General features: G+C 43.0%; 1 protein-coding gene across 1 annotated transcript in view; it reads right to left on the bottom strand.

The window, feature by feature from the left end:
* The window catches only part of SEPTIN2 (septin 2), a 28,052-nt gene extending 16,662 nt beyond the window's left edge, over positions 1 to 11,390 (bottom strand). Inside the window, exons 1-3 of the mRNA XM_075268944.1 lie at positions 11,335 to 11,390; positions 741 to 768; positions 190 to 301 (exon numbers count right to left, since the gene is read on the bottom strand). Of these exons, the coding sequence (XP_075125045.1) occupies positions 190 to 301; positions 741 to 749 (121 nt within the window). The 5' untranslated portion in view covers positions 750 to 768; positions 11,335 to 11,390. The remainder of the gene's footprint in view (positions 1 to 189; positions 302 to 740; positions 769 to 11,334) is intronic.
* Positions 11,391 to 27,208: the final 15,818 nt, after the last annotated feature.

Raw genomic sequence — 27,208 nt, 5'->3', positions numbered from 1 at the left:
CAAGTTTTGTGCGGAAACCACACGAATCCCATTATAGTCTTTGGGGTCCGTGGGTTTCCTTAGGCAACTGCTTTTTTATGCGTATAGGTTTCTGTTTGGACTTCCCGAATGCAGATGTGAACTGGGCCTAAGACGTCCACGTCTATTACTTGTTGTGCTATTTTTAATGAACTAATAATTTCCACTTACCTACAACCATCAAGGTAAACTCAAATCCTTTCCTCACAGATTTTCGATGAACTTGATTTGGCAAATTAGCAAATCCAACATATCCGGGAGTTTCTGGATTTGTGAACTGAGCCTGTATATGAAAGGAGTATATGATGCAAAGATTCATGTCATGTAGAAGACAAAAAAAAAAATAATTCAGGTGCCGCAATTCCTGGAACACTGAACAATCACATCACTGTATGCAAGATATAATGGAGCAAAACCTGTAACCTGACCTCTGCAGTATGGACAGAATATACAGAGACTCTACTATGTACTACTATCAGATTAGGGGGTTAGGAGAGGGCATTCCCGCCAGAAAAATGATGCACTGCTTGGCACCCAGTTGTGGATAGCTGTTTTTTTGGACTTGATTCTGAGGCAGCCACCGCCTCAAAATCCAGTCTAAAAAACTCTGCCTTATAGAGCTCATTTCCAAGCACAACCATAAAAGTTTCCTATCATTTATTACTACATTACACATAAGATTATAGTCATTAGAATTGTAAGATCTTATTTGCATCCATTACCTTTGACATCTTGAGGGTGATAAGAAAACTGCAAAACAAACAGAAGTAGAAGTTAGGATATAGTCCGCAGCAGACAGCTCATATGTGTATTATTGTTTTATATAGCTGGCTACTGACATGATATATTTACTGGCCAAAATAACTGTTCAAGGGGTTCTCTGGGTCATTCCATGTCAAGTGAACCAATGATTTTTACCTCTATATTTTTAATACTTTTGAGATTTGGTACTAGTGCAAATCACTGATGTCCGAATGCGGCCCTCAGTGGAGAAACCATTTTTTTTTTGGCCGGACATGCAGGACTCCTCAGACAGGAGAGTACGGATTCTTTATGTTAGACCATCTGCAGTCCATTTTTAGATATTTCTTAAAGATAGATAATCCGTGAAACAGAATCCCTCCGGTTCTCCGGCAGCACCCTCTCATCTGTGCATTTCACGCACAGTCTCTTCTTGGACCCAAACAACTTAACCCAATATTCAATCATCCACAATACTATTTTTCCCAAAATCCAGCTTATGATATTTGCTTTTTTGTCTAATTTATTCAATTTTTCTAGTAGCCAAATTCAAATACGGATTTCTACTTTAATGTCAATATCAGCAAGCTGCCGTCCCAGCATATACACTATTGAGGGGAAATTTAAGACTTGCGCTTCCTTTTCCCCACTGGCTCCAGCCCCTTAATAATTCAGGCACACTCCTATGTATCAGAATTGAAAACGATAGAAGACATATAATAACTCGTGACAGTTTTCTGGTGTGTTACAGTAAATGTGTTGCGCGGATCCGTCTCCAGCCTCCATTGCTCTCCACCCAGCTCTGTAAAAAGTGGCGAGCAGGGCGCAGTACCGACAATGTGGTATATCTTTGGCACCCACCTATGCCAGAAAACTGGAAATGGAGAGTTAGTAAATTCACCCCCGTGTCTCTACCTACAAAATACACGCAACATCTGGAGACTCTACTTTCCATCCCAGTTAGATTCAATTTGCTCTCACAAGAGAAGTCGCCTTCATGGAAACAGAGGGTGCAGTTATTGAGGAGAACCTGCATAATACTTGGAGAGATCTTTACACTGATTTTACCCATAGCTGAAGTGGAATAGAGCCCTAAGATCTGAACTAATTGTTAAAAAACAAACAAAAGACAATGTGTAAATGGAGTTTACAAATGTAATTTGTCAGAGGTCTTCAGTGCAGAAAACCCCCAACAAATCTTTCAGTGTTACAGTCTGGAGTCACGTGCAGGTTCTAGTGCATTTGTTTGATTCAGGGCCAGGAGTTGGATCAGAAAAGGATAAAGTCTAGAGAAAAGACTGGCACTTCTCTATTGTGTATACACTGCAGTGTTTGGCTCCAGAACATACAGCGTTACGTTTATACATCCACACACTGGAAACAAGAAATAGATGTCAATGCTATCTGCAGACTTTCATTGCTTCTTATAAACTGGAGTGAAGTCTGCAGTGAATATACAGAAAAATCCACATCAATAAATGCAGATTTTGCACCAAATTCTGCTATGGAAATTTTCCAGTATTTGTAGATGACCCCAAGTGTGAGTTCAGACATCATGGATTTACAATATACCGTAATATATGTGAAGGGGGTGCAGTACTAAATCAATGTAGTATCAGGGCATGATGTGAATTTCCCAGGGCTGTCCAGTCAAAGGGGCCTCAAAATAAATATTATTCATAATGTACAATTAAATGCAGAGTTTGTTGCATATTCATATGGGAATTTAGTAAAATTTAAAGATTCGTATAAATGTATATTGGGCGAATTTATTGAAGGGAGTCTGTCGCCAGGATGTAGCATATTAAACCAGTAACACAGTAGGGTAAGTTCTCACAGGGTTTTTTTTGGTCAGGATTTTGAGGCCGTATCCGCCTCAAAATCCTGACCAAAAAGACAGCTCCCATTGAAATCAATGGCAGCCGGTCAGTTCTTTTTTCCGGGAGCCGTTTGTTCCGGCTCCCAGAAAAAGAAGCAAGGTGCTCATTCTATCAGGCAGATTCGCCTTGCGACATCCACCTGAAGACACTCCCGACTAGGCCCATTCATTTGGGCCTAATCCGGAACGAAGTGTGCGACTGGATGCCGATGAACTGCACCGGCATCCAGTCACAGCTACCCGTATTTTGGTCCAGAACCTGATGCGGCCTCCACCTCAGTTTCCGGACCAAAAAAACCCTGTGTGAACTTACCCTTAGATAGGTCAGGTTCATCTGAATGTGACAGGTTTCTCCCCCATGAATTATTACCTCAGTTGTTGAGACAGTCACTTATTTCAAATATGCAAATGAGCAGTCTAGAGCACCAAGGGCGTTCCTGTTGCTCCAAACTGGTACAGCCCATACTGCTCTAGTACATCCACCTTCCCCTACCCTTCTTTGAGTGACAGGACCAAGGTGTTATGCTGAAATCTAGCCTGGCCCTGTGTTCTACTGTGCACACCGGTGTATTAGAGATATATGAAGAATCTGTCCAGACTGCTCATTTGCATATTGTGAAATAAATGTACTTCTTGGAAATGGAGGTATGAAAAAAAGCTTTACATTTAGGTGAACTTGACCTAACTATGTTAATATGGTGGTTTAATACACTTCACCCTGATGACAGACTCCCTTTTGGCATTTCCTACACCAGTCTCAATCATTCCCTCATTGGTGAAAAAGGTGTCAGAAATATCAAGAGCTTCCAACAATTCTGGAACATTGTAAGAGGTCCCATGTGTTAAGACTGACACAAGCCAGGGACTGGCCTAGATTGCAGCTAGAACTCATGTCAGGTACAGGTAATAAAGGTGTTGGTTTCTCCGGCCTGCCTTGACTTCCACCACATTTCTGACACTTTCTTAAAAGTAAGTGAGTGGGCCATGCGCCAATAGTGTGCCACATCTACACCAGTTTTCTGATGTAGATAGAAAAGTAGAATCTGCCCACGATGATGATCTTCTTAGAGATAACTAATGTATACTAGTTTGTATACAGGGACCATTTTTGTGAAGGTGTCGGGGGTTACCGACCACTCAGCCCTGCAAATTTCACCAACTACAATGCCAAGGCTGAGAATCACAGGGGCAAACACCACTACCCCTAACAAACAGAATACTAGAAAGTAAAAAAGAAACACTTATTACGCTATAATCTGTGAATCGGGATGACGTTACATGACTATACTGCAGCAAAAGAAAAATAATAATTGTGAAAGGTCTAGGTGTACGCTGTACGCTAGGTGTGGACGGACATTACCTCCTTGGCATGTTCACACTAAAAGCTACAAATATTCCCCTAAACACAAGAATTCTTAGAATGTGCACATAGAAAAACAACACCCAGAAAGTGGACAGGACCCCCAGGCGGAAGATAAGCAGCTCAGCAAGAATAAAGCAGAAAGTGTCCAGAACAAGTAATATTGTAACCCACACAATAATAATCTACTACATACAGGATTTGCTTGTAGATCTCAAGTCATGAGCGGCGCTAGCAGATCTATACAAGAGGCCCCCCTGATATGTGAAGGTTTATATAGTTACACAGGAAGGAAGCGGAGCTAGGAGTGTGGGATCCTTCACAGACAGCCAGGCCAGAGCCACTTCCTGTGTATTACACACTAAATACTACAGCTGTCACTTACACAGCAGCCAGCTATACCGGGGGTTTACTGATGCTACACTATATGGCGGAGAAAATACAAGAGTCATGTATGGTGACCACAGGCAGGATTGGATCCTGACAAGGGAATGTACAATGTTTCCTGCCTCTTAAATACTTCTGGTAGTCCTTATTCCAGCATTCACAGACTCCTCATAAACATCAGAAATCCAGCCCAGGACATAGCATGTTCTACTTTATCTTGGATTGTTCACAGAAAGGTTATGTGAATAGATCCATTAAAATTGATGGGGTTGTGTTCTGGTTATTACTACAAGGGCTAGCACACAGCTGGAGAACCCTGTCATGTGAATAAGCTCTTATTAGTAAGTTGGTTAGGCTTAGGCGTCTCAGCCTCAATCCGAATTGGTCTGTCAGGCAAGAATGGAGACTCCTTGGTGCAAAACTGGGTTGTCCCATCTATATAATAAGTGATAGATGTCTGATAGATCAGCTCTGGGCCCCACAACTCTCCAGTGAGGTGGCCGCTGGCTTTCGCATCCAGGAGAACTAATGAGAGATTGTACAAGAGTACGGGATAGGCTGCCTCACTTCACAGCAACAACCAAGAAAGAATGCAGGCTGCTTATAGCAGGAAGGGGGAGGGGGTCATTTATGGGCTATCCAGAAGGAATGCCACAAATACCAAGATGGGAAGAACCCTTTATATGGATCATAACTGTGGTACAATCAATATCATGGAAGAAATGACTTGGCAGGTCACATATTCACATACAAAATAAACTACCACCAGCGTAGCAGAGCTTACAGGTTGTTAAAGTGACTTAAGTGCGGTTTTACCTTTCTTTCCTATTGTGTCAGGGGGGTTTGGTGAAGAGTTTTGTAATATGTTTAATTAACCTATCAAACTTCCAAGAAATAGAAAACAGGCTGTAAAGTTTTCATTTTCGATGCTCTAACACACCAGTACTCATTGGGCAGATTTATGCAGACTGGCATTTTCCATTCAATTCCGCCACCACAGAGCCATAGACTATAGCGGTAGTTCTAACTGCAGATGTTCTCCCATTAACGTGAATAGTAGCAGAGCTGCCTCCAGTCAGGCACCTACATACAGATTCCAGATCAGTTCACTGCTACGGGGTCTGGGTGTCAGACCACCACCGATCAGATATAAGTGACCCATCCTTTCCATAGGTCATCAATATCGAAAACACGTGGACAGTCTGAAAGCATACCAGAGTCAGGAGAGCGGCTAATGCTGGATGAATCTGGCATATCTTTAGTCTGTCTAGTAAGACTGATTTACACGACCAGAATTCAAGTCTGCAAGTGGTCCACAATTGCGGGTTTTCAATTGCGGGCCATTTGCAGACATATTATATTCAATGCGGCCTCTTACACCACCGGATATTCTGTCTGTGGTGTGCCGGGCCGTGACCAAGGTCCACACTGAATACAGCAGGTCCGCAAAGCCCGTGAATTGCAGCACTGCATGGACTCGCCCATAGAACTTTATGGGCGTATACGGCAGGACACGGCGTCTGCGATGTATATGTCTAATGTGTAGTAGTAGTAGTAGTATTGCTGATCAGCAACTTGCAGACATGTAAGACCAGCCTTATGTCTGTCTACATCACCCTATAGTTGGCTTACTTTGAGCCAGAACTTTATGACAACATTTTGGTGCATCTTTTTCAGAGAATCCACACCCACATGTCTAATAAGTTAATAAAATTGGGGTCCAAACTAATTACCAAATGCTTACACAGAGTCTAGTTGCAACCACAATGGCAGACTTAGCCAATGGGTCTTGGAAACCCCTTTAAAGTCCCAGAGAACCTCTTTAATAGATGACAAGATGGTGCTGTGCCGATAACCATACAGCAAAAGTGGACACGATGACCAGTGTAATAGGACCATGTTGAATGGCAGGCTCTAGCGACCCATAAAAGATCTTTAATCCGAGAGAATTATCCAGGAAACACTGATAGCAGAACCATCATTTGGATTTGTGTGTCAATAGGTGAAAAGCTCAACAACACAGATGTAATGGGACACATTTATCAAGTAACTTGTACCTGTCTGGGGTCTTATTTGCTCACTAGCCTTTATTAATAAAGCATTTGTGCCCTTTTCTTGGATATTTTTCTTCCCTTGTCACTTGTTTTTGGAGAGAAAAGAGGACACGGCGAAAGTGGAGTTTCTTTTCGCCTCTTATTCATAACTTGTGTCAAAATCTACATCAATAAGAAAATGAATGTACACAGTTCCTCACCGTTACTTCCTCCTAACATTATAGCTAAAAACAAAATAATTGAGCAGAAAGTTACAGCATTAACCTGCTACATTTCTCCATTTGGTGGTGTAGAAATTCTGAAAATCCAGCCCTGAAATAATCTGTAATCTCACAAGAGACGAAGCAAAAACTACTCTGAATGAAGATACTACAGGATTTTATGGACTGGAGAGAGGGGGAAATATCTGCAGCTAATAAGACTATTGTGAGATTTCCTCCATTTGCCATATAAGCAGATGAGTTGTTGTCAAGCTTAGGTTTCCACGGTAAGGCTTACTTTATGGCACAGCTTCTCTTGGCATTATTTGAGTTAGAAAAAAGGGTTTGGTTTTTTTTTTACAATTTTAAAATTTATTTATTTTAAGAACCCACCATAAATGCTGGGGTTATACGGCAACTCCAGCTGCATAACCAAAGATTGGCACATGGCCCTGCAAACTCCTTTACTAATATAACTAAATGGATTCAGCTCCAAGGGTGCTTTGACTGTGACATAATGGAGTCCGCTGGGTTTCCATGCTTGCAGGGCTTTTCTCTCAGCATTTTTCAAGCTTGGGAGCCTTCACACGGAGTTTACGCTCCGCTCATTCTGAATGTAAAACTCGTTCAGAATGAGCGGCGTAAAAACCAGCTCCCATTGACTTGAATGGGTGCCGGCGTACGCGCGTATCACATTGAAAGCAATAGGGGAAAAAAAAAAAAGCCTCCCATTGATTTCAATGGGGATCAGTCGTATGTAGAGATGAGCGAGTACTGTTGGGATCAGCCGATCCGAACAGCACGCACCCATTGAAATTAATGGACGTAGCCGGCACGCGGGGGGTTAAGCGGCCGGCCGGTGTCAAAGCGGAAGTACCAGGTGCATCCATTCATTTCAATGCGTGCGTGCTGTTCAGATCGGCTGTTCCGAACAGTACTCGCTCATCTCTAGTCGTATGCGAGCACCCATTCAAGTCAATGGGAGCTGGTTTTTACGCGCTCATTCTGAACGAGTTTTACGTTCATAGTGAGTGGAGCGTATACTCCGTGTGACGGCTCCCTAATGGGGAATGGCATCCCCAAACAGAGATCAAGCGCAAAAGTCAACCAAGCCAAAGTAAAAAAATAAATAAACAACCCACTAACAATGCTCAATCACAGTTGCAGCACACAAAGGTAGCAATGCCAGTCTATTCACTTACAGTAGTGAAGATATTGCAGGTAGACACGGTGATCTTTGAGTCATGGCCATAGTGACCAGTCTAAAGCTCCAGGTACACGCCAAGTGTGCAGCCCAGGGTCCATAAGATGCTGCATTTGAGTATTTTATGGAACCTGCTGTATAAATATGGGAACGGAATATGAATCGGAAGAGCCTTGGGCTGGACACTTGGTGGTGTGCACAAGGCCTTAGAGATTTATGCTTTTCTATAGGGCTGTGGAGTTGGGGGATCAGAAAAAAAAAAAAAAAAAAAAGTTAGCAACTCTAAAATAAACTAATTAGATCACACAATTATTAATATTGTATAATTAGATGTATAGTATGACCCCTATGAAAGTAATTATGTAACAGTCACTGGCTTTTTAATGAATTAGAGGATCTTTGCCGATTCTGTCTGACCATGTTTGTCAGCCATTTATGAAAGTGTCAAAGCCAGGCCATGGAAAGATTAGAGGCAGTGGTTTGGCCAACCAATTCCTAGCTACAGAAACCCTGCCAACAAAAAAAGGGTGCAAGTGTAGCACACACTGTACTAATGAATCCACAGGAACTTATAGTAGAGAAAACTTTCAGTATGTCTGTACTTTTGGACAGATGGACATCTGGATCATTACCAGATGTGAGAGCCATCACTCCCACGGTATCTTCCCATTTATGGCTATGTAGAGATAACACTACATCTACATGATCATTACTACAGATGCTTCATGTAAGGAATCTATTCTGCATGAGCGACCATGTCGCACAAAGCAGACTGTCATTCCTAGACATTTGGTATGTGCGTTACAAGGGGGCACCACCCTAAACTGCATCCCCTCCCTCCATACTTTGCATACATCACATAACACTGGATGCAAGTCACGGTGCTTGTGTATATTACAAAGTACTGCTTGTATGTCTCTTAGGCTGGATTCATACATGCAGTTTTGCTGCAGTTTTTTAAGCCAATCACAGAGGTGGTTCCCAATGAAAGAAAAAGTATCCTGATAGATCATCTATTTTGTATCCGCTCCTGTGTTTTGAAAACAGCACGTGTGAATACAACCTTTATTTTCATTCTGCAGACCAAGTGCACCAGATGCCATACACTGCATTTCTATCATGAATATACAGTATCATTGTGAGGCTCATAATCACTCCATGTAACTAAATTCTAGCAGATAATAGGGGGGTATTCAGACATTGCAAACAATTATGATATTAAAAATGCATGATAGATGTTAATTGACACGGTGGACATTTTTACAGGTGAAACGCATGTCATTTACTAGATTTAATCAGTGAAATTAAAAAAATAATAAAAATAAAGCATATGCAAGTTTTCAAATGTGTTTTCAATTGGAAAAAAAACGCACGGTTGAAATACACTGAAATCCGATACCAGTGAAGAAGGGTCGTCAAACAACAATGCTTAGAGGGATTGTCCAGTAAAAGGTTTTCAGGGCAGTCCCCCAGTCCCCAGACCAAAAAGCACAATCTGTATAGCGGCTGGTCACCATCACAGTGCCTCACCTCCCACTGACTGCAACGAGTGCTGAGCTGCAGTGATGGAGCCTTCCACTTCTGGTACTAGATTGTGTAGAAGAGTAGCTGATCAGTCCAGGAGCCGGCTGTCAGCCCCCTCACCAATCAGAGGTTTATGGCCTATTCTAATGAAAGGCTAGAAAAATCTTATTCCTTGACAATCTCTTTAGGCCAAGGCTCCACGTAGCAAGCCCCAGTCAAAAAGCGCTGTGGGAAAAAAACGCAACGGAAACACTTTGCAGTTTTTCCCACAGCGCTTTTCCCAGAAAGCCTGCAAGCGTTTTTGAATCGCAACCTTGCTGCTACGGATAATTTTCTGGTATGTGTGGTTGGGATAAGCCAGAATCCCATCCACTATGCAGTTAGTGATAAACGCAGCGGTTTCAGCTACGGACAAATTGCTGCGTTTATACTACTTTGAACCCCAGTCTTGAGGTCAGAGACACAAAGGGTATAATACTGTGCATTCAGCAGCAGCTAACCTTCCATGATGTACAGTAACAGTGTAATAGATGGGAGTTCTCACTTACATACAGTCAAAAGACCACTTCCTCGTGTTAGGGGTCTTTGTTAGGGGCACAAGACCCCTAACACTCGTCACCACAAAACTAACACAGATGGGAAGAGATGCGGCATCTTTGGTGCATATGAGGACTGTGCCACTTCCTTTTTCTGTTAAACACTCACCACTTTTTGCTAAAGTGGGCAGAGTGGCGTAATGAGACCTCTGCCTGACAAATCCCAAAATAATCTGCTCTCAGAGGCCTAATATGGAGCTCCTGGACCCTAAATCTGTATGAGGACCACTTGCCCACAATGCTTTGTATATAATATTGGTCTCCTCAAATTGGAAGGGTCATTAATAATACATAAAATCAGTGGGGTCCAACATGTGTGACCCCGCTGATCAGCTGTATGAAGGAGCACGATCACTCTTTATATGATATGTTGTCTAAGTTATAGCAGTCATGTGATGTAAGTACAGCCTCTCCCATAGAAGGGAAAGGGGCATCAACAAAAAAACAACTGGAATAACCAATTAAGGCTGGGTTCACACTACTATTATTAACGCTCCCATCCATCATAGGATGACAGAAAGTGACCGATTCACTCTAATGTAAGAAACGTTTTCTGCCGTCATGTTTTCAGCATTCGAGTCAATGGGAACAAAGGCCAAAGTAGGGGGCTCCGTCTGCACCAACACTACCAATAATGTCTATGACTGATGAAAGCAATGGATGTGCACAATGGTCGTGTGAACGTTCCCTAAGGCTCTCGGACAGAACCGGATACAATGGCGCCCCCTCACGTTACGCTCCATCCACTGCAGAACTCTGAGGTCGGTCCTTGGATTTCTGCTGCGGTTACGCAGCAGATCTGCACAAGAATCACTCCCCTGCCAATGTGGCTTTACCTCAGGACTCCCATCCAAAGGAAATAAGCACTTCATTCCAAGTCAGATTCCTACAATGAGCAGCCAAAGCTCTTGGCAGAGATTTCCTGTAGTGTGTGGCCAGGGTTGTGAGAAGCCAGTTACATGTAGGAGACATGAAGGTGGATTACATGTAGACTTTGCCACAAGTGAATGGAGATTTATAGACAAGTAACTGAAGGAGTTGTGGGACTAATATAATAACATCCAATACCTCGCAGGGATGCCACAGTGTAGCCTCTCCAGTCTCCTGACACACCCTGATGTCTCTGTGCTGGTCCATTATCCATATACAGAGCAGTGCAGACAGCACCAGGGCCCCAGCACACAACACTCTCCCTAGACCTGGTAGTGTCACAGCAACCGCATCTTAACACAAAAACCGCTAAGTGTGTATTACCAACACAGAGTAAATGTAAAAGGCCATGACGTTAAACCATAGACCGTAAGAAGACAAGGCTACAGACTACAATACAGGAGCCAGCCCCCGCTCTCCCCCGCCCGCTCTTATAATTACCTCTCGGTTTCCGGTACCGGACTAGCCCTGCTCAAAACTTGCAACCTGAGGCAAACTCCCGTCAGAACCGCCTCAAAACGCCCACAACTGCCGCCAGCCAATCAGCGGCCTCCGAGCAGAAAGCCAAACTACAAATAACCAATGGGATGCTCCGTTATGGCGCCGGGATGTGACCGCGGCTGATAGCTAATTACAGCCAATCAGCAAGTTTTTAACGGAGGAAGAAACACACGCCCCTCCCTACGGAGGGCGTGGTGATAAATAGGCCACGCCTGTTGGATGTTTGCGTGAAGGATACTAGACTGTAGGCGGCTTATAAGCGGTGTATGGTGGGGGTGCAGATACCCACAGAGACTAGAGGGGAGGCCTGTGCTGCTCACAAATGTCCTCTGCTGACCCTCATCTCTGGAGATGTTTGACATGAAGTAGGGTCAGAGGTTTTATAGACTTCCTAATACATTTAGCTTCTCCCAAGATGGCTGCTGAGTTCACTTACTGGGGTGAGAGCTGTGACCTCTTCACAGAAAACCAAGCACAGCGTGGTCAATTTGTAAAGTGGCTGAGCTTGATGGCTTCACGTGAATGGGACTGAGCTGCAAGCAGGCCATGTGACTGCTGAATCTGATGTGGCCAGTGAAGCCAAATTTACCCTCCTCTGATCCCTTACAGGGACACCCCTTTCATGTACAGGAATTCCACTGTGGGGGTTCATTTAATCCAAATTCCACCCTTATGTTGTTGCCCATTCCCCTCCTGACCTATTTTTCAGTAGTATACAGCTATGATGTAGAAGTATACAGCTATGATCTATCATCAATTAACAAAGCCTGGAAAACCCCTTTAAGACTGACACACACTACATGCCAGTCTTTACCACTTGGCCCTGTTGAATCAATCACTGCCTGACTACTCGGCTTGTATTGAAAAGTTAATGTTCAGTTCAGTTTTTTTGTAGTGTTTTTAGCCTAGGGGCTCACAAGACATAGGGACCCTGGTATGGGTTGTGAGCTCGAGCCTTGTGGCCACAATACCTAATACTTCATGGTTAGTAACTTTTCTGTGTGCAGGATGCAGCCAGGGGGCTAGTGTTATTTATTTTTAGGGCACCATTAATTCCATAGGGCTGTACATCCGAGGGTTTACATACAATACATAAAGCACAAGTACAATATGAACAATGACCAACTGGTCCAACACAATTGAGGGCCCTGTCACAAGAGCTTACTATCTATGAGGGAAGGGGAATGGAGACAGTAGGTGAGGGCAAAATCTCTACTAGTGGGGTATATGTATACAGGTTCTTGTAGGTATGTGTGAGGGAATGTTTCCAGGATTATGCCCCTGTGTCATTTCCACAGTATACTATTTGGGCCTGTTGCGGGACCCGTCATGGCTACTATGGGACCTGTAGCTTTAGATGGCCGACCTGGCTCTTGCTGCTTTTTTAAATAGGCTATTTCCTAAAGGATTACTCTACAAGGCTTCGGCCACTAGTCACTTTCCAGTCCCTGCTTCTGTCTACAGCACGCTCTACTCCCCCTTCAGTTTTCAGCCTCCAGGAGGCCCTTTACACTGCAGGGACCCTGAAGGTGAAGCAGAGGTGGCCATAGGCAGGAGTGAGGATTGATAGATTAAAGGGATCCTATCATTCAAACTCAATTTTTTCTCATTGAAGCGTCGGAATAGCCTTAAGAAAGGCTATTCTTCGACCTTTCGTTGTATTTTCCGTGCTGCCGTTCGCTTGAAATCCCGTTTTTTGTCGGTATGCAAATGAGTTCTCTTGCAGCACTGGGTGCGTCCCCAATGTTGCGAGAGTACTCTCTCCAGCACTGCCTCCATTTTCTACAGCAACGTCCTCTTCACGCGTCTTCTTCCGGTGCAGGCTTCTAGGCCTAGGGCAAAGCCGACTGCGCATGCCCACCGGCCACAAGAAAATGGCCGCTTACAATACTATTAAAATAGATATTAAAAAAGTGGCTAATAATAAACTTTATTTATATAGTGCCAACATATTCCGGAGCACTTTACAAATCAGAGGACACATGAACAGACAATATAAGACATTACAATGTGAGAAAGAAATAAACATATCAAACAGTAGAAGTGAGGGCCCTGCTCGCAAGAGCTTACAGTCTGTGAGGAGGTAGGGGGACATAAGAGGTCAGAGGGCTTGTTTCCTACAATGGTCCAACCATATTTTAATAGCAAAGGTTATGTAACTGAAGCTGTATGAGCCGTCACCAGCCGGTGCCTGTGAATAAACAGATACTAAGTGCAAGGAGTGCAGTGTAACTTCTAGATGGAGAGGACAAGATCTCAGGAACAGAGGAGGAAGGATAAAAAGAGTTATTGGTGATCAGGTCACGTGATAAGCCTGACCAAACAGATGTGATTTTAGGGCAGTTTTGAAGCTGCTATAGTTGGGGATTCATCGGATTGTCCAGGGTAAAGAGTTCCAGAGCACCAGTGCATCTCAAGAAAATGTGGTTTCCTTCCTCCACCCCTTATCCTTATGAACTACCTCCGTTATCTTCCTCCATACTGTTAAACATCCAATCATAGAACTGTATTGTCTTGATAATCTCCCCATATCCACCACTGCGAGACATATCACTGTTCAACTTATAGTTCAATCCACTTTTAAATTCACAAAAAAAAACCTCAATATGTGAGAGAATGAGAAGGCGAGTTGGGCAAACAATTCTCAAAAACAGAAATAAAAACTATGCTTTCTAGATCACGTATTTTTCTAAGTGTGTAACAACCCAGTAAGGCTCCTTTAAATTGCTTACGTGATGGTGCAGAACTTAAGTGTCTTTTACAAGAGCAAACCTAGGTAGTCCTGAAAAATCTGGCAAAAAATCAGCCAGAGCTGATATCTCCCATATTTGGCATTCCTGCCCTATGATAGTCCTCTGCAATGACATACAAATCTACCACAAGAATGTCTTCCAGTCAGAGACAATACTCCTGTGGCTCTAGATACATTTAAAGGGACACTCCGGTAATATTTACATTATATTGTCTTAAAGATCACCCCCTCAATAGTAATAGTAGTCTCCTTACAGTGTCTTTACTTATCCTGCTTTCACCTTTTTTAATAACTCACATGTTCCAATCTGACCTTTTTTTTCTAGCATGGGTTGCTGTGTAAACAGGTGCTCTCTGCTGCCTGCAGATACAGTACTGTCAAGTACTACCATGTGACCCCTGATTCATCCGTGCCCTGCCGTCTCTTTTTTCAAAATGCCTCTGGTACTCCTCTGCCTTTCGTATCATCTGCTCCCTATATCTCCCCTCAAAAGGCGTAACTTGAAGTTCCTTGACCGCAATGGAAAAATATATAAGAAGGGGCACCACTTACTTTGTGCTATCTATAGTAATGGTGTCTTATGTTCTAAAAAGGCCTTTGGGTCCCCTGTCCAAGGTCCAGTAGTGATTGCTACTTCTGTCCCCGCCTCTCACATTATGCTCATAATTCTCCCCTTAACAGCCATACTGTATGTACCCCAAATGGTACCAATAAAAAGCACAGATCATTTTGCAAAACATAAATCCTCATCAAGCTCCATAGACAGAAAAATAACATTTTATTCCTCTCAGAATATGGTGGTGCGAACCACACCTTAAATTGTCATAAAACATAGTGAAACATTACATCATCTCCTTTTACATTTGTTGTCTGGCCTCCTATGTTACACACCATGCTTATTATACTGTGATATATGTGTTACACACCATGCTTATTATACTGTGATATATGTATATTGGTCATTTAACTTGATTATTATTATTTTGTTGATAATGTACAATTACAGTCCTATGAAAAAGTTTGGGCACCCCTATTAATCTTAATCATTTTTAGTTCTAAATATTTTGGTGTTTATAACAGCCATTTCAGTTTGATATATCTAATAACTGATGGACACAGTAATATTTCAGGATTGAAATGAGGTTTATTGTACTAACAGAAAATGTGCAATATGCATTAAACCAAAATTTGACCGGTGCAAAAGTATGGGCACCTCAACAGAAAAGTGACATTAATATTTAGTAGATCCTCCTTTTGCAAAGATAACAGCCTCTAGTCGCTTCCTGTAGCTTTTAATCAGTTCCTGGATCCTGGATAAAGGTATTTTGGACAAACAATTCAAGTTCAGTTAAGTTAGATGGTTGCCGAGCATGGACAGCCCGCTTCAAATCATCCCACAGATGTTCAATGATATTCAGGTCTGGGGACTGGGATGGCCATTCCAGAACATTGTAATTGTTCCTCTGCATGAATGCCTGAGGATTTGGAGCGGTGTTTTGGATCATTGTCTTGCTGAAATATCCATCCCCGGCGTAACTTCAACTTCGTCACTGATTCTTGAACATTATTCTCAAGAATCTGCTGATACTGAGTGGAATCCATGCGACTCTCAACTTTAACAAGATTCCCGATGCCGGCATTGGCCACACAGCCCCAAAGCATGATGGAACCTCCACCAAATTTTACAGTGGGTAGCATGTGTTTTTCTTGGAATGCTGTTTCTTTTTGGACGCCATGCATAACGCCTTTTTTTTATAACCAAACAACTCAATTTTTGTTTCCAAAATGAAGCTGCCTTGTCCAAATGTGCTTTTTCATACCTCAGGCAACTCTATTTGTGGCGTACGTGCAGAAACGGCTTCTTTCTCATCACTCTCCCATACAGCTTCTATTTGTGCAAAGTGCGCTGTATAGTTGACCGATGCACAGTGACACCATCTGCAGCAAGATGATGCTGCAGCTCTTTGGAGGTGGTCTGTGGATTGTCCTTGACTGTTCTCACCATTCTTCTTCTCTGCCTTTCTGATATTTTTCTTGGCCTGCCACTTCTGGGCTTAACAAGAACTGTCCCTGTGGTCTTCCATTTCCTTACTATGTTCCTCACAGTGGAAACTGACAGGTTAAATCTCTGAGACAACTTTTTGTATCCTTCCCCTGAACAACTATGTTGAACAATCTTTGTTTTCAGATCATTTGAGAGTTGTTTTGAGTAGCCCATGATGCCACTCTTCAGAGGAGATTCAAATAGGAGATCAACTTGCAATTGGCCACCTTAAATACCTTTTCTTATGATTGGATACATCTGGCTATGAAGTTCAAAGCTCACTGAGGTTACAAAACCAATTTTGTGCTTCAGTAAGTCAGTAAAAAGTAGTTAGGGGAATTCAAATCAATAAAATGATAAGGGTGCCCATACTTTTGCACCGGTCAAATTTTGGTTTAATGCATATTGCACATTTTCTGTTAGTACAATAAACCTCATTTCAATCCTGAAATATTACTGTGTCCATCAGTTATTAGTTATATCAAACTGAAATGGCTGTTGCAAACACCAAAATATTTAGAACAAAAAATGATTAAGATTAATAGGGGTGCCCAAACTTTTTCATAGGACTGTATTATATATATTGATAATCCACCCCTATGTATTTATGCTGTAATCACATGTAATTTATGGCTAGTTGATATGTAGAATTGGCATTGATATTTTATTCTATGCTCTCAGATTATTTGTCAGGATCTTGTTTTGTTGAACTCTTTTTTGCCATCAGTCAAGATGGAGTTTTTTGTGTTTCCTGCCTGTGACTTACCCTGATTTCCTGATTCTTCATTATTTAGCATGTGTGTTCTGATTACCCAGTTGCCTGAGTATTGTTTTCAGAAGCCTGTCTTCTGCAAGGACCTCAAGCTCAAACTGACTGTTCCAAGTTGGTGAATTACCTGCAAGTTGATTGCTACCTAGAACCACTACCCCCAGCAAGTCCTCCTGCTACCTAAGACTTGCTATCCACCCGGTCCACAGGAGCCGTGGAACTACTGACCCCAGCAAGTCCTCCTGCTACTAAGACTTTGCTATCCACCTGGTCTAAAGGAGCCGTGGAACTGCTGATCCCAGCAAGCCCTCCTGCTACAAGGACTTTGCTACCCACCCGGTCCAAAGGAGCCGTGGAACTACAGCCTCCAGCAAGCCCTCCTGCTGCGTATAGGACCACTGCTTCCGGCCAAGCCTCCCTGCCTTCCACAGAACGGACTGTAAGTCTATTTGTATATTACTATTGCTAGACTCGCTGTTCCCAGCCATTGGTCTCTAGAAAATAGAAAGGGTATTGTGACAGAATACTCAGGCCATGATGACGGAGACCGCTGGTTCAGAGAGTTTGGAGGTACGTTTTAAGAAACTATACAATTTGACTACCTCTATGCATGTTGAGATGCAGGCTCTAAAAGCAAAGATTGATGCAATGGAGGGACAATCTAACCATAATACCCAGGTGTTTGGGCAAGCAATTCAGGAACTATGTAACCGCACTGCACAATTGGAGGCACAGGCACCAGTTCCCATTCCCACTCCCATTCCTAAGTTACCACCTTTTAGATTCGGCGGTGAACGTGACAAGTACCGTGGCTTCATAAACCAGTGCCGTTTATATTTTGATGCCAATGCTAGCCAGTTTCCAACCGATCGTTCCAAAGTGCTGTGTATTATCATGCTCCTGACTCATAAAGCCATAGCTTGGGCCAACCCTTTCATTGAGACTGAAGATCCCATCTTGGACAAATTGGACGATTTCCTTACCGCTATGAATCTAATGTTTGATGACCCCAATCGATGTGCTACAGCTGAAGCTGCCATTCTAACTTTACGTCAGGGCAGGCGCTCCGTTACTGACTACGCGATGGAATTCCGAAGATGGGCTGTGGATACAACCTGGAACAGTCAGGAACAGATTCCTCTTTTTCGTAAGGGCCTATCCAGTATTATTAAGGATGAATTATCCCGAGCAGAGGCTCCTTCCAGCTTGGATGATTTCATTAATCATTGTATCCGTATTGACACGCGTATTACTGAACGGAGGCAGGAGAAAGAGAGATGGCTCGCCCTGAATCGGAGTAGTAATTTTTTCCCCTCTTCATCCGTGAAGGATCCACTGAGTAAACCTCCCCGGGATGCAGGGGTTGAACCTATGCAAATAGATTCTCTACAGAGACGTCAAAGTCAGGACCGTAAAGAACATAGGCTTCGGGAGGGCTTATGCCTGTACTGTGGTGGTTCGGGTCACTTCCTTATGAATTGTCCTAATCGTCCACTTAGAACGGCTGCAGCAATTGCAGAATGTGACTTTTCTGATTCTGAGTCGGTCGTTTCGGAGTCAGCTTTGCTTTTGAATGCTGTCATAGCTCCTGTGACTCTGCACCCTAAAGAAAAGGAAAGAGGATCACACTGCCTCCTTCCAATTCAGATATTGATCAACTCTCAGTGGGTTACTAGTACGGCCATGATTGACTCAGGAGCTAGTGGAAATTTCATAGATCTATTGTTTGCCAAGGAGCATGGAATCAAGTTCCGGAAAAGGGCTTCACCGGTGGTACTGGAGACAGTGGATGGATCTCCACTAGTCTCAGGGCCAGTAGATCATGAGACAGTACCCTTGAAGATCCAGCTGAAACCTGATCACCAAGAGACCCTTACCTTCATGCTGATTTCCTCGCCACACTTTCCTGTTATTTTGGGTTTTCCATGGTTGCAGACCCAGAACCCTGATATCAACTGGGAAACTAGTGAGATACGTTTTCCGGAAAAGGATCTCCCTGCTAGCATGCATATACGGAATCCAGTTCCAGCCCCAAATGTACCCTTTAACAGCATGAATATCCAAGATCCGGCTCCAGCTCCAAATGTACCACTTACCAGCATGAAGATTCAAGATTCAGCTCAAATGCTGAGTTTACCATCTTGTTATGAGATATTCTCCGATGTTTGCGACAAGAAGAAAGCCGATCTACTTCCTCCACATCGTCCATATGATTGCCCGATAGATCTCCGACCCGGTGCATCTATACCTTTTGGGAGCATTTATCCACTAGCAGGGCCAGAACTGGAAGCTCTGAAGTTGTACATTGATGAAAATTTGGCTAAAGGCTTTATTCGTCCCTCTTCATCTCCAGCTGGAGCTCCCATATTCTTTGTCAAGAAGAAAGATGGCTCTCTCCGACCTTGTATAGACTATCGGGAATTAAATAAAGTTACAGTTAGGAATCGCTATCCTTTGCCATTAATTCCAGAATTATTGGAGAGAGTACAACAGGCCAAGATATTTACAAAATTAGACCTTCGTGGTGCATATAATCTAGTCCGCATCAGGACCGGGGATGAATGGAAGACCGCTTTCAGATCTCGGTATGGGCACTTTGAATATCTTGTGATGCCGTTCGGACTTTGTAACGCTCCAGCCACCTTCCAACACCTTGTGAATGACATTTTCAGGGACCTTCTAGATCTCTTCATGGTCATATATCTGGATGACATCTTGATTTTTTTCAAATTCTCTCGAGGAACATCAACAGCATGTAAAGACCGTCTTAGGACGCCTGAGGGAAAATCATCTCTACATCAAACTTGAGAAATGTGAGTTCCATAGAACTGAAGTGCAGTTTTTGGGGTACATAATCACCCCTCAAGGATTGAGCATGGATTCAAGTAAGATACAAGCAATCCTTGATTGGCCTGTTCCCAAGAACGTTAAGCAAGTTCAACGTTTCATTGGTTTTGCTCATTTCTATCGACGCTTCATTAAGAACTTTTCAGGGATCGTCTCCCCTATTACCCAACTAACAAGAAAGTCAACAGCGTTTATTTGGACCACTGAAGCACAGGAAGCCTTTGACCGTTTAAAGGAAAAATTTACCACAGCCCCAGTCTTAATTCATCCTGATCCTGAACGGGCCTTCATTGTTGAGGTAGACGCGTCGGACAGTGCTATTGGAGCTATTCTCTCTCAGAGAACAGGAGAGAAGAATTTATTACATCCATGTGCTTTCTTTTCTCAACGTTTGTCACCCGCAGAAAGAAATTATGATGTAGGGAATAAAGAATTATTGGCCATCATCGCTGCCTTTAAGGAATGGAGGCATCATCTCCAGGGAGCATCACAACAGATTGTTGTCCTCACTGATCATCGTAACTTGGAGTTTATCAGATCTGCTAAATGTTTGTCTCCCCGACAGGCTCGCTGGAGTTTATTCCTCAATCAATTTAATTTTGTGATTTCTTTTAGGCCAGGTTCTCGTAACGGTAAAGCTGATGCCTTATCCAGAATGTACGTTGCTGACCCTACTCCGGGTTCTTTACCCAAGACAATACTGTCAAATTCCAATTTTGTAGGGGTAATTCACAATCAAGATTTGTTGAGTGACATTAAGGAGGCTTATAATTCAGATCCATTTCTTTCACAACCCACAAGGGATGTATGTTTAACTCTAAGGAACGGAGTGTGGGTTCAAGGGCAAAGCCTTTATGTTCCTGAAGCGGTGAGAGTAAAGATTTTGAAGCTGATGCACGATTCCAAGATGGCAGGTCACAGGGGAATACAGAAGACCCAAGATTCTCTTTCTCGTTTTTTCTGGTGGCCAAGTTTTCGAGAAGATGTCAGTAATTATGTTCGCTCATGTGATGTCTGTGCCAGATGTAAGACACCACGTTCTGCTGCAACAGGACTACTGCAGCCTCTTCCTATCCCAACTCGCCCCTGGGGGTCAATCTCCATGGACTTCATTGTAGAACTGCCAACCTCCAAGGGAAAAAATACAATTTTAGTGGTGGTTGATCGTCTGACGAAAGCTGCTCACTTCATACCCTGTGCAGGTCTACCTTCAGCTAAAGACACTGTTGACTTAATTATTCAAAATATCTTTCGCCTACATGGAGTTCCAGATGAGGTTGTGTCTGACCGAGGTGTTCAATTTACTGCAAGATTCTGGCGAGGGTTCTGTGCGGCACTGGACATAGATGTCTGTTTGTCCTCCGCTTTCCATCCACAATCAAATGGACAGACAGAACGTACTAACCAGACTCTGGAACAATATCTACGATGCTACGTCTGCCATCTACAGGATGATTGGGTTGATTTGCTTCCCATGGCAGAATTCTCCTACAACAATTCACAAAGTGCTTCTACAAAAGTAACACCATTCTATGCTAACCAAGGCTATCACCCAAAGATCTTTCCCAGATTTCCGGTGGATGCTCCTGTGCCAGCAGTTACAGAAAGAATCGCCTCTTTACAACAAGATCTGAATTTGTTAAAACAGACATTGCGCACAGCTCAAGAGAGATTTAAGAATACAGCTGATAGGTGTCGTAAACCAGCACCAACATTCAAGGTAGGAGACGCAGTTTGGTTATCTACCAAGAACCTGAAATTAAGGGTGCCGTCACGTAAATTGGGACAAAAGTACATTGGTCCCTTTAAGATTAGTGGTCTGGTAAACTCAGTAACCTGTCGATTGAATCTTCCAAAGACCATGAAGATTCATCCTGTTTTCCATGTCTCTTTGCTGAAACCTACAATTTCCAATCCTTTTCCGGGACGGTCATCTCCTCCTCCTGGTCCTGTCTTGGTAGATGATCAAGAACATTTTGTTGTGGAGAAGATTCTGGATTCCAGGATTTTCAGGGGCAAGTTACAATATCTTATCAAATGGCAAGGCTATCCTCCAGAAGAGAATTCCTGGGAACCTCTGGATAACATCAATGCCTCTCGATTGATTAGACAATTTCATGATAAATATCCTGAGAAGCCTGGTCTGGAATCGTCCGGAGGCCGCTCCTGAGGTGGGAGTAATGTCAGGATCTTGTTTTGTTGAACTCTTTTTTTGCCATCAGTCAAGATGGAGTTTTTTGTGTTTCCTGCCTGTGACTTACCCTGATTTCCTGATTCTTCATTATTTAGCATGTGTGTTCTGATTACCCAGTTGCCTGAGTATTGTTTTCAGAAGCCTGTCTTCTGCAAGGACCTCAAGCTCAAACTGACTGTTCCAAGTTGGTGAATTACCTGCAAGTTGATTGCTACCTAGAACCACTACCCCCAGCAAGTCCTCCTGCTACCTAAGACTTGCTATCCACCCGGTCCACAGGAGCCGTGGAACTACTGACCCCAGCAAGTCCTCCTGCTACTAAGACTTTGCTATCCACCTGGTCTAAAGGAGCCGTGGAACTGCTGATCCCAGCAAGCCCTCCTGCTACAAGGACTTTGCTACCCACCCGGTCCAAAGGAGCCGTGGAACTACAGCCTCCAGCAAGCCCTCCTGCTGCGTATAGGACCACTGCTTCCGGCCAAGCCTCCCTGCCTTCCACAGAACGGACTGTAAGTCTATTTGTATATTACTATTGCTAGACTCACTGTTCCCAGCCATTGGTCTCTAGAAAATAGAAAGGGTATTGTGACATTATTCTTTGTACATTGAGACCTGTGGTCCACATATACTGTCTTTCTCTTTTATGTCACTGATGTTCTCACACTGAGTTCTATGTTATTGTATTGTTCCAGCCTGATGAAGGGGTTTCCCGAAATTTTACAGTAGTACAATTTGGACATACTCAAGTGTCATACATGATGAGTTTACCTGAAATAAAGATTACTGTGTATACAGAAAATACATGGAGTGCTGTCCCAATTTGCTCTTTCTACTGAAGCTACTTGGGGTATTGGCCAATCCCCATGGTGATCGTACACCCACTGGAGAAGTGCAGCTCGAGTCTACGCTACACACAGAGATATTTGCTACTTCCAGCATCACTGATATGCCTAGTGATATTGATGCCTATTGACATTTTCCAGCACGCACAACCTTATATACTATGTATGACATCAGCACTGTCCAACATTTCTGTGTTAAATAATCTTTTTACATTTGATGTTATATAATATTCTAATTTTCTGAGATCCTGACTTTTGGGTTTTCCTTGGCTGTAAGCCATAATCATCAACATTAACAGAAAAGAAAGAAACACTTGAAAAAGTTCACTCTGTTTGTAATGGCTCAATGTAATATATGGGATTCACTTTTTCAATTGAATTACTAAAAGAAAAAAATAACTTTTTGATGATATTCTAATTTATTGAGATGCACTTGTATCTGAAAAGCAAAGCATTTCACATTTTTAAAACTGCAATTTTTTCAAAATTTACACAAAATTTCCTATTTAGTTATAAATTACAGGTAGTCCTTGGGTTACGACGGTCTCGGGTTACGACGTTTCGTGGTTACGACTAGAGATGAGCTAAAAAGTAAAGCTCCCTCGTAACAGAAAGCTGTAAGCACTCCCAACTAGCAAGGACGAGCCTGTGGCAAATCAACACTGGTTCTGCAGCAGGCTCATCCTTGCTCGTCGGAAGAGAGCTGGCAGCTTGCTGTTACAAGGGATCTTACTTTTTCTCATAGGAATTAATTGACCAGCATTGATTGGCCGGAGTACAGCATTCGGCCAATCAACGCTGGTTCTGCCGAAGGCTCATCTGTGAGGAGGCGGAGTCTAAGATCGGACCACAGCAGTCTCCATTGTGGTCCGATATTAGACTCCGCCTCCTGGCCAGCGTTGATTGGCCGAATGCTGTACACTGGCCAATCAACGCTTGCCAATGCATTCCTATGAGAAAAAGTCAGCTCCCGCATAAATGCAAGCTGCCAGCTCTCCCTGTACAGTACGTGATTAAGTGTGCAACGGCTCGGAACCAAGGAAGACTGTACTGTACTGTATATGATACAGTCTTCATCAGTTCCGAGCCGCTGCACACTAAATCACGTTGATCTGTTCCTACGGCATCGTATGGTATGTTTCCGACTTGTGTCGAAATTTGGTTTACGACGCCGCGTAAGAACGGATCAACGTCGTAAGTCGAGGACTACCTGTAATACAAAAAATTTTGACCTTAGCTTACCACTAACATGATGTACAATGTGTCACATAAAGAATAGTCTTAAAATCACTTAGGAAAGTTAAAGTGATCCAAAGTTATCGCATAAAGTGACACGAGTTTTGAAAAATGAGGCCGAATCCTTAAAGGGATCCTATCATTAAAACTGCATTTTTTCTCGGTAACACGTAGGAATAGCCTTAAGAAAGGCTATTCTTCTCCTACCTTTAGATGTCTTCTCTGTGCTGTCGTTCCGTAGATATCCCGGTTTTCACAGTATGCAAATAAGTTCTCTCACAGCACTGGGGGCGGTCCCCAGTGCTCAAACAGCACTGGGGGCGGTCCCCAGTGTTCTTCGGATGGCTTCTTCTGGCTTTAAATGGGATGCGTGGGCAGTCGGCTCTGCAATGCCTGCGGCCATTTTCTTATAGCCGCTTACACAGTACGCTTGTGTAAGCGGTCACAAGAAAATCCCGGTACACAGAAATAAAAACAAGTTACAGGTACCTAATTATAGCAATGGTACGAAAAAAAAATGTAGATTTTTTTTTTTTTTTTTAAGAACTACAATGTAAATAAAACTATATAAATTTGGTATGTCAGGATCGTACCGATCCATACAATACAGATGACATGTCATTTTGGCTGCATAGTGAACACCATAAAAATGAAGCCCATCAGAAAGTAGCACAAATGCACTTTTTCTCCTTTTCCCCCCTATTCTGAATTTTTTTCCGGCTTTCCAGTACATTGTACAGAATATTAAATTGTACCATTATGAAGTACAATTTGTCCTGAAAACATTAAGCCCTCACATGGCTCTGTGAACAGAAAAATGTAAAAAGTTATGGGTATGGTGCGGCCCTGGAGAAGGTTAGGCTTGTTTTTTTATATTGCTGATCTGTTTGATCCCTAGAGCTCAGGCCCTTTTACTACTTCACCTCTGTTCTACACTTGCCAACTACTGAATGGTTTCACTACCAACACATTTCTCATTTTGTCCTGATCCTGTCTAGATCCCCTCAGGTATCTTTGCCCACGGCCTTTGAAAAATTGTGCTGTGCTGGCACCTCTACTAGAGAGCTTATTACTATTATCTATAGACTCCTGTCCTACCCTGTGGGCCGATCTCCCTTACATCATAAATACATGACCAGACGGGCTGAGGCTTTGAATAGGCCAGTGATGGCGAACCTTTTTGAGACCGAGTGCCCAAACTGTAACCCAAAACCCAATAAATTATCGCGGAGTGCCAACACGGCAACCCACATGGCAACCCACAAATTACAGTCATGTGAATGGGGCTTTACAGAGCTTGTACTGAAAGGTAAAGGTCTGTACACAGTACAATCTGCTCCGCAGTGGCCCACACACACAGTACAATCTGCCCCGCAGTGGCCCACATACACAGTACAATCTGCCCCGCAGTGGCCCCCACACACAGTACAATCTGCCCCGCAGTGGCCCCCACACACAGTACAATCTGCCCCACAGTGTCCCCCCAAAGGATTATAAGTGTATACTCCACAGTAACCCCATCCCCACATAGCATGAAATGGTCCACAGTAGCCCCCTCCCCACACAGCCTATAATGGTCCACAGTAGCCCCCTCCCACACAGCATGAAATGGTCCAAAGTAGTTTCTCCTCCCCACACAGTATGAAATGGTCCACAGTAGTCCCCCTCCCCACACAGCATGAAATATCCCACAGTAGCCCCCTCCCCACACAGTATGAAATGGTCCAAAGTAGTTCCTCCTCCCCACACAGTATGAAATATCCCACAGTAGCCTCCTCCCCACACAGTATGAAATGGTACACATTATTTCCCCCTCCCCACACACCATGAAATGGTCCCCCTCCCCAGACAGTACACACACAAATATACTTACCTAAAGGGCCGCCGGGCGCTCTCTCTCCTATTCACTGGGTATATATTAGGAAGTAGGAAATGTTTTGTGTTGATGCATCCTGTTATTGGATAAACTGGATAATAGAGATTAATGTATTTCCCAATTGAGTGGAGCCTCATTTATCAAAATTTTGCTGCTCGAATCATGTGTAGAGAAAAGTACTGCAGACAACACTTTTCTCTCTGCATGATTTGTGCGGACACCGCCTGGAAAACACACAGACCCCATTACAGTCTATGGGTTCCGTGTGGTTTCTTAGCTGCTTTTTAATGCATTCTGTATTCCGTTTGGGGGATCCCCTAGCGGACTCCCCAAACAGAATACTGAACGCAGATGTGAACCAGGCCTTATTAGTAACAAGTAATCATATTATTAATTGATAGGGTGAGTCTTTCTGATGATATAGAAAATAAATCCTGTGTGACCAATAAGGACATACTTTTTTTGTTTGGCTGTGCTGCTATTTCTTGTCAGTTGAGTATACCATTGTCTGCTCAGAGGGAAATGTCGTAAATGCTTGGTCTCCAAAAAACTCCAAAATGCGCAAAATCTATTTAGTGGCTTCATGGTTTGAGGGATCAGGTTTTTCCAGTTTCTGCTTGTCTTATTCTTTCAGCTGCTACAACCTTTTTTCCCTTACATACAGAACTCTGTAAATGACAGTAATGAATTTCGTAACGTTCTTCTATTTCCAATGAACGTCTCAGCTGATGATATGCTTGTGTGCTCCCATAGGCTCACACCTGTTAGTTTCTAGAGAAGTGCAAGAGAAGGATAGTCTTGTATAGAAGCCAAGCCTATGTGTGCATTCTGTTTCTTTTTTCTTCAAAACATGTTGTAAATTTGCAAAATTATGGTAGGTTACAAGTGAAAATGTAGTACAGTAATGAATACAGTTTAAAAAGAAGAGAACCACGTTACATTCTAGCAATATAAGGTATATAAACCATGTCTACATAGTAAATAGGAAAAAATAGATCACATATATATATATATATATATATATATATATGTGTGTGTGTATATATATTGCTGCCAAAGTTTGAATATATTGTACAGTTATAGTACAGTACAAAATTTATAGTACAGTTACAAAGAGTCACACCTTAAGAGGAAAGCACCTGGGTGAAATACAGATTTGCCCCTCCTTATGCTTCATTTTCCACTTTGTTCTAGATATAGTGAGATAAGTGGTACAAGAAACTTCTATGGAGTTCACTTCTATTAATGCTGCCA

Source organism: Leptodactylus fuscus, chromosome 3 (genome assembly GCF_031893055.1).
Source record: "Leptodactylus fuscus isolate aLepFus1 chromosome 3, aLepFus1.hap2, whole genome shotgun sequence".
NCBI classification, from domain to species: Eukaryota; Metazoa; Chordata; class Amphibia; order Anura; family Leptodactylidae; genus Leptodactylus; species Leptodactylus fuscus.
This window is presented reverse-complemented; position numbering and strand designations above follow the sequence as displayed.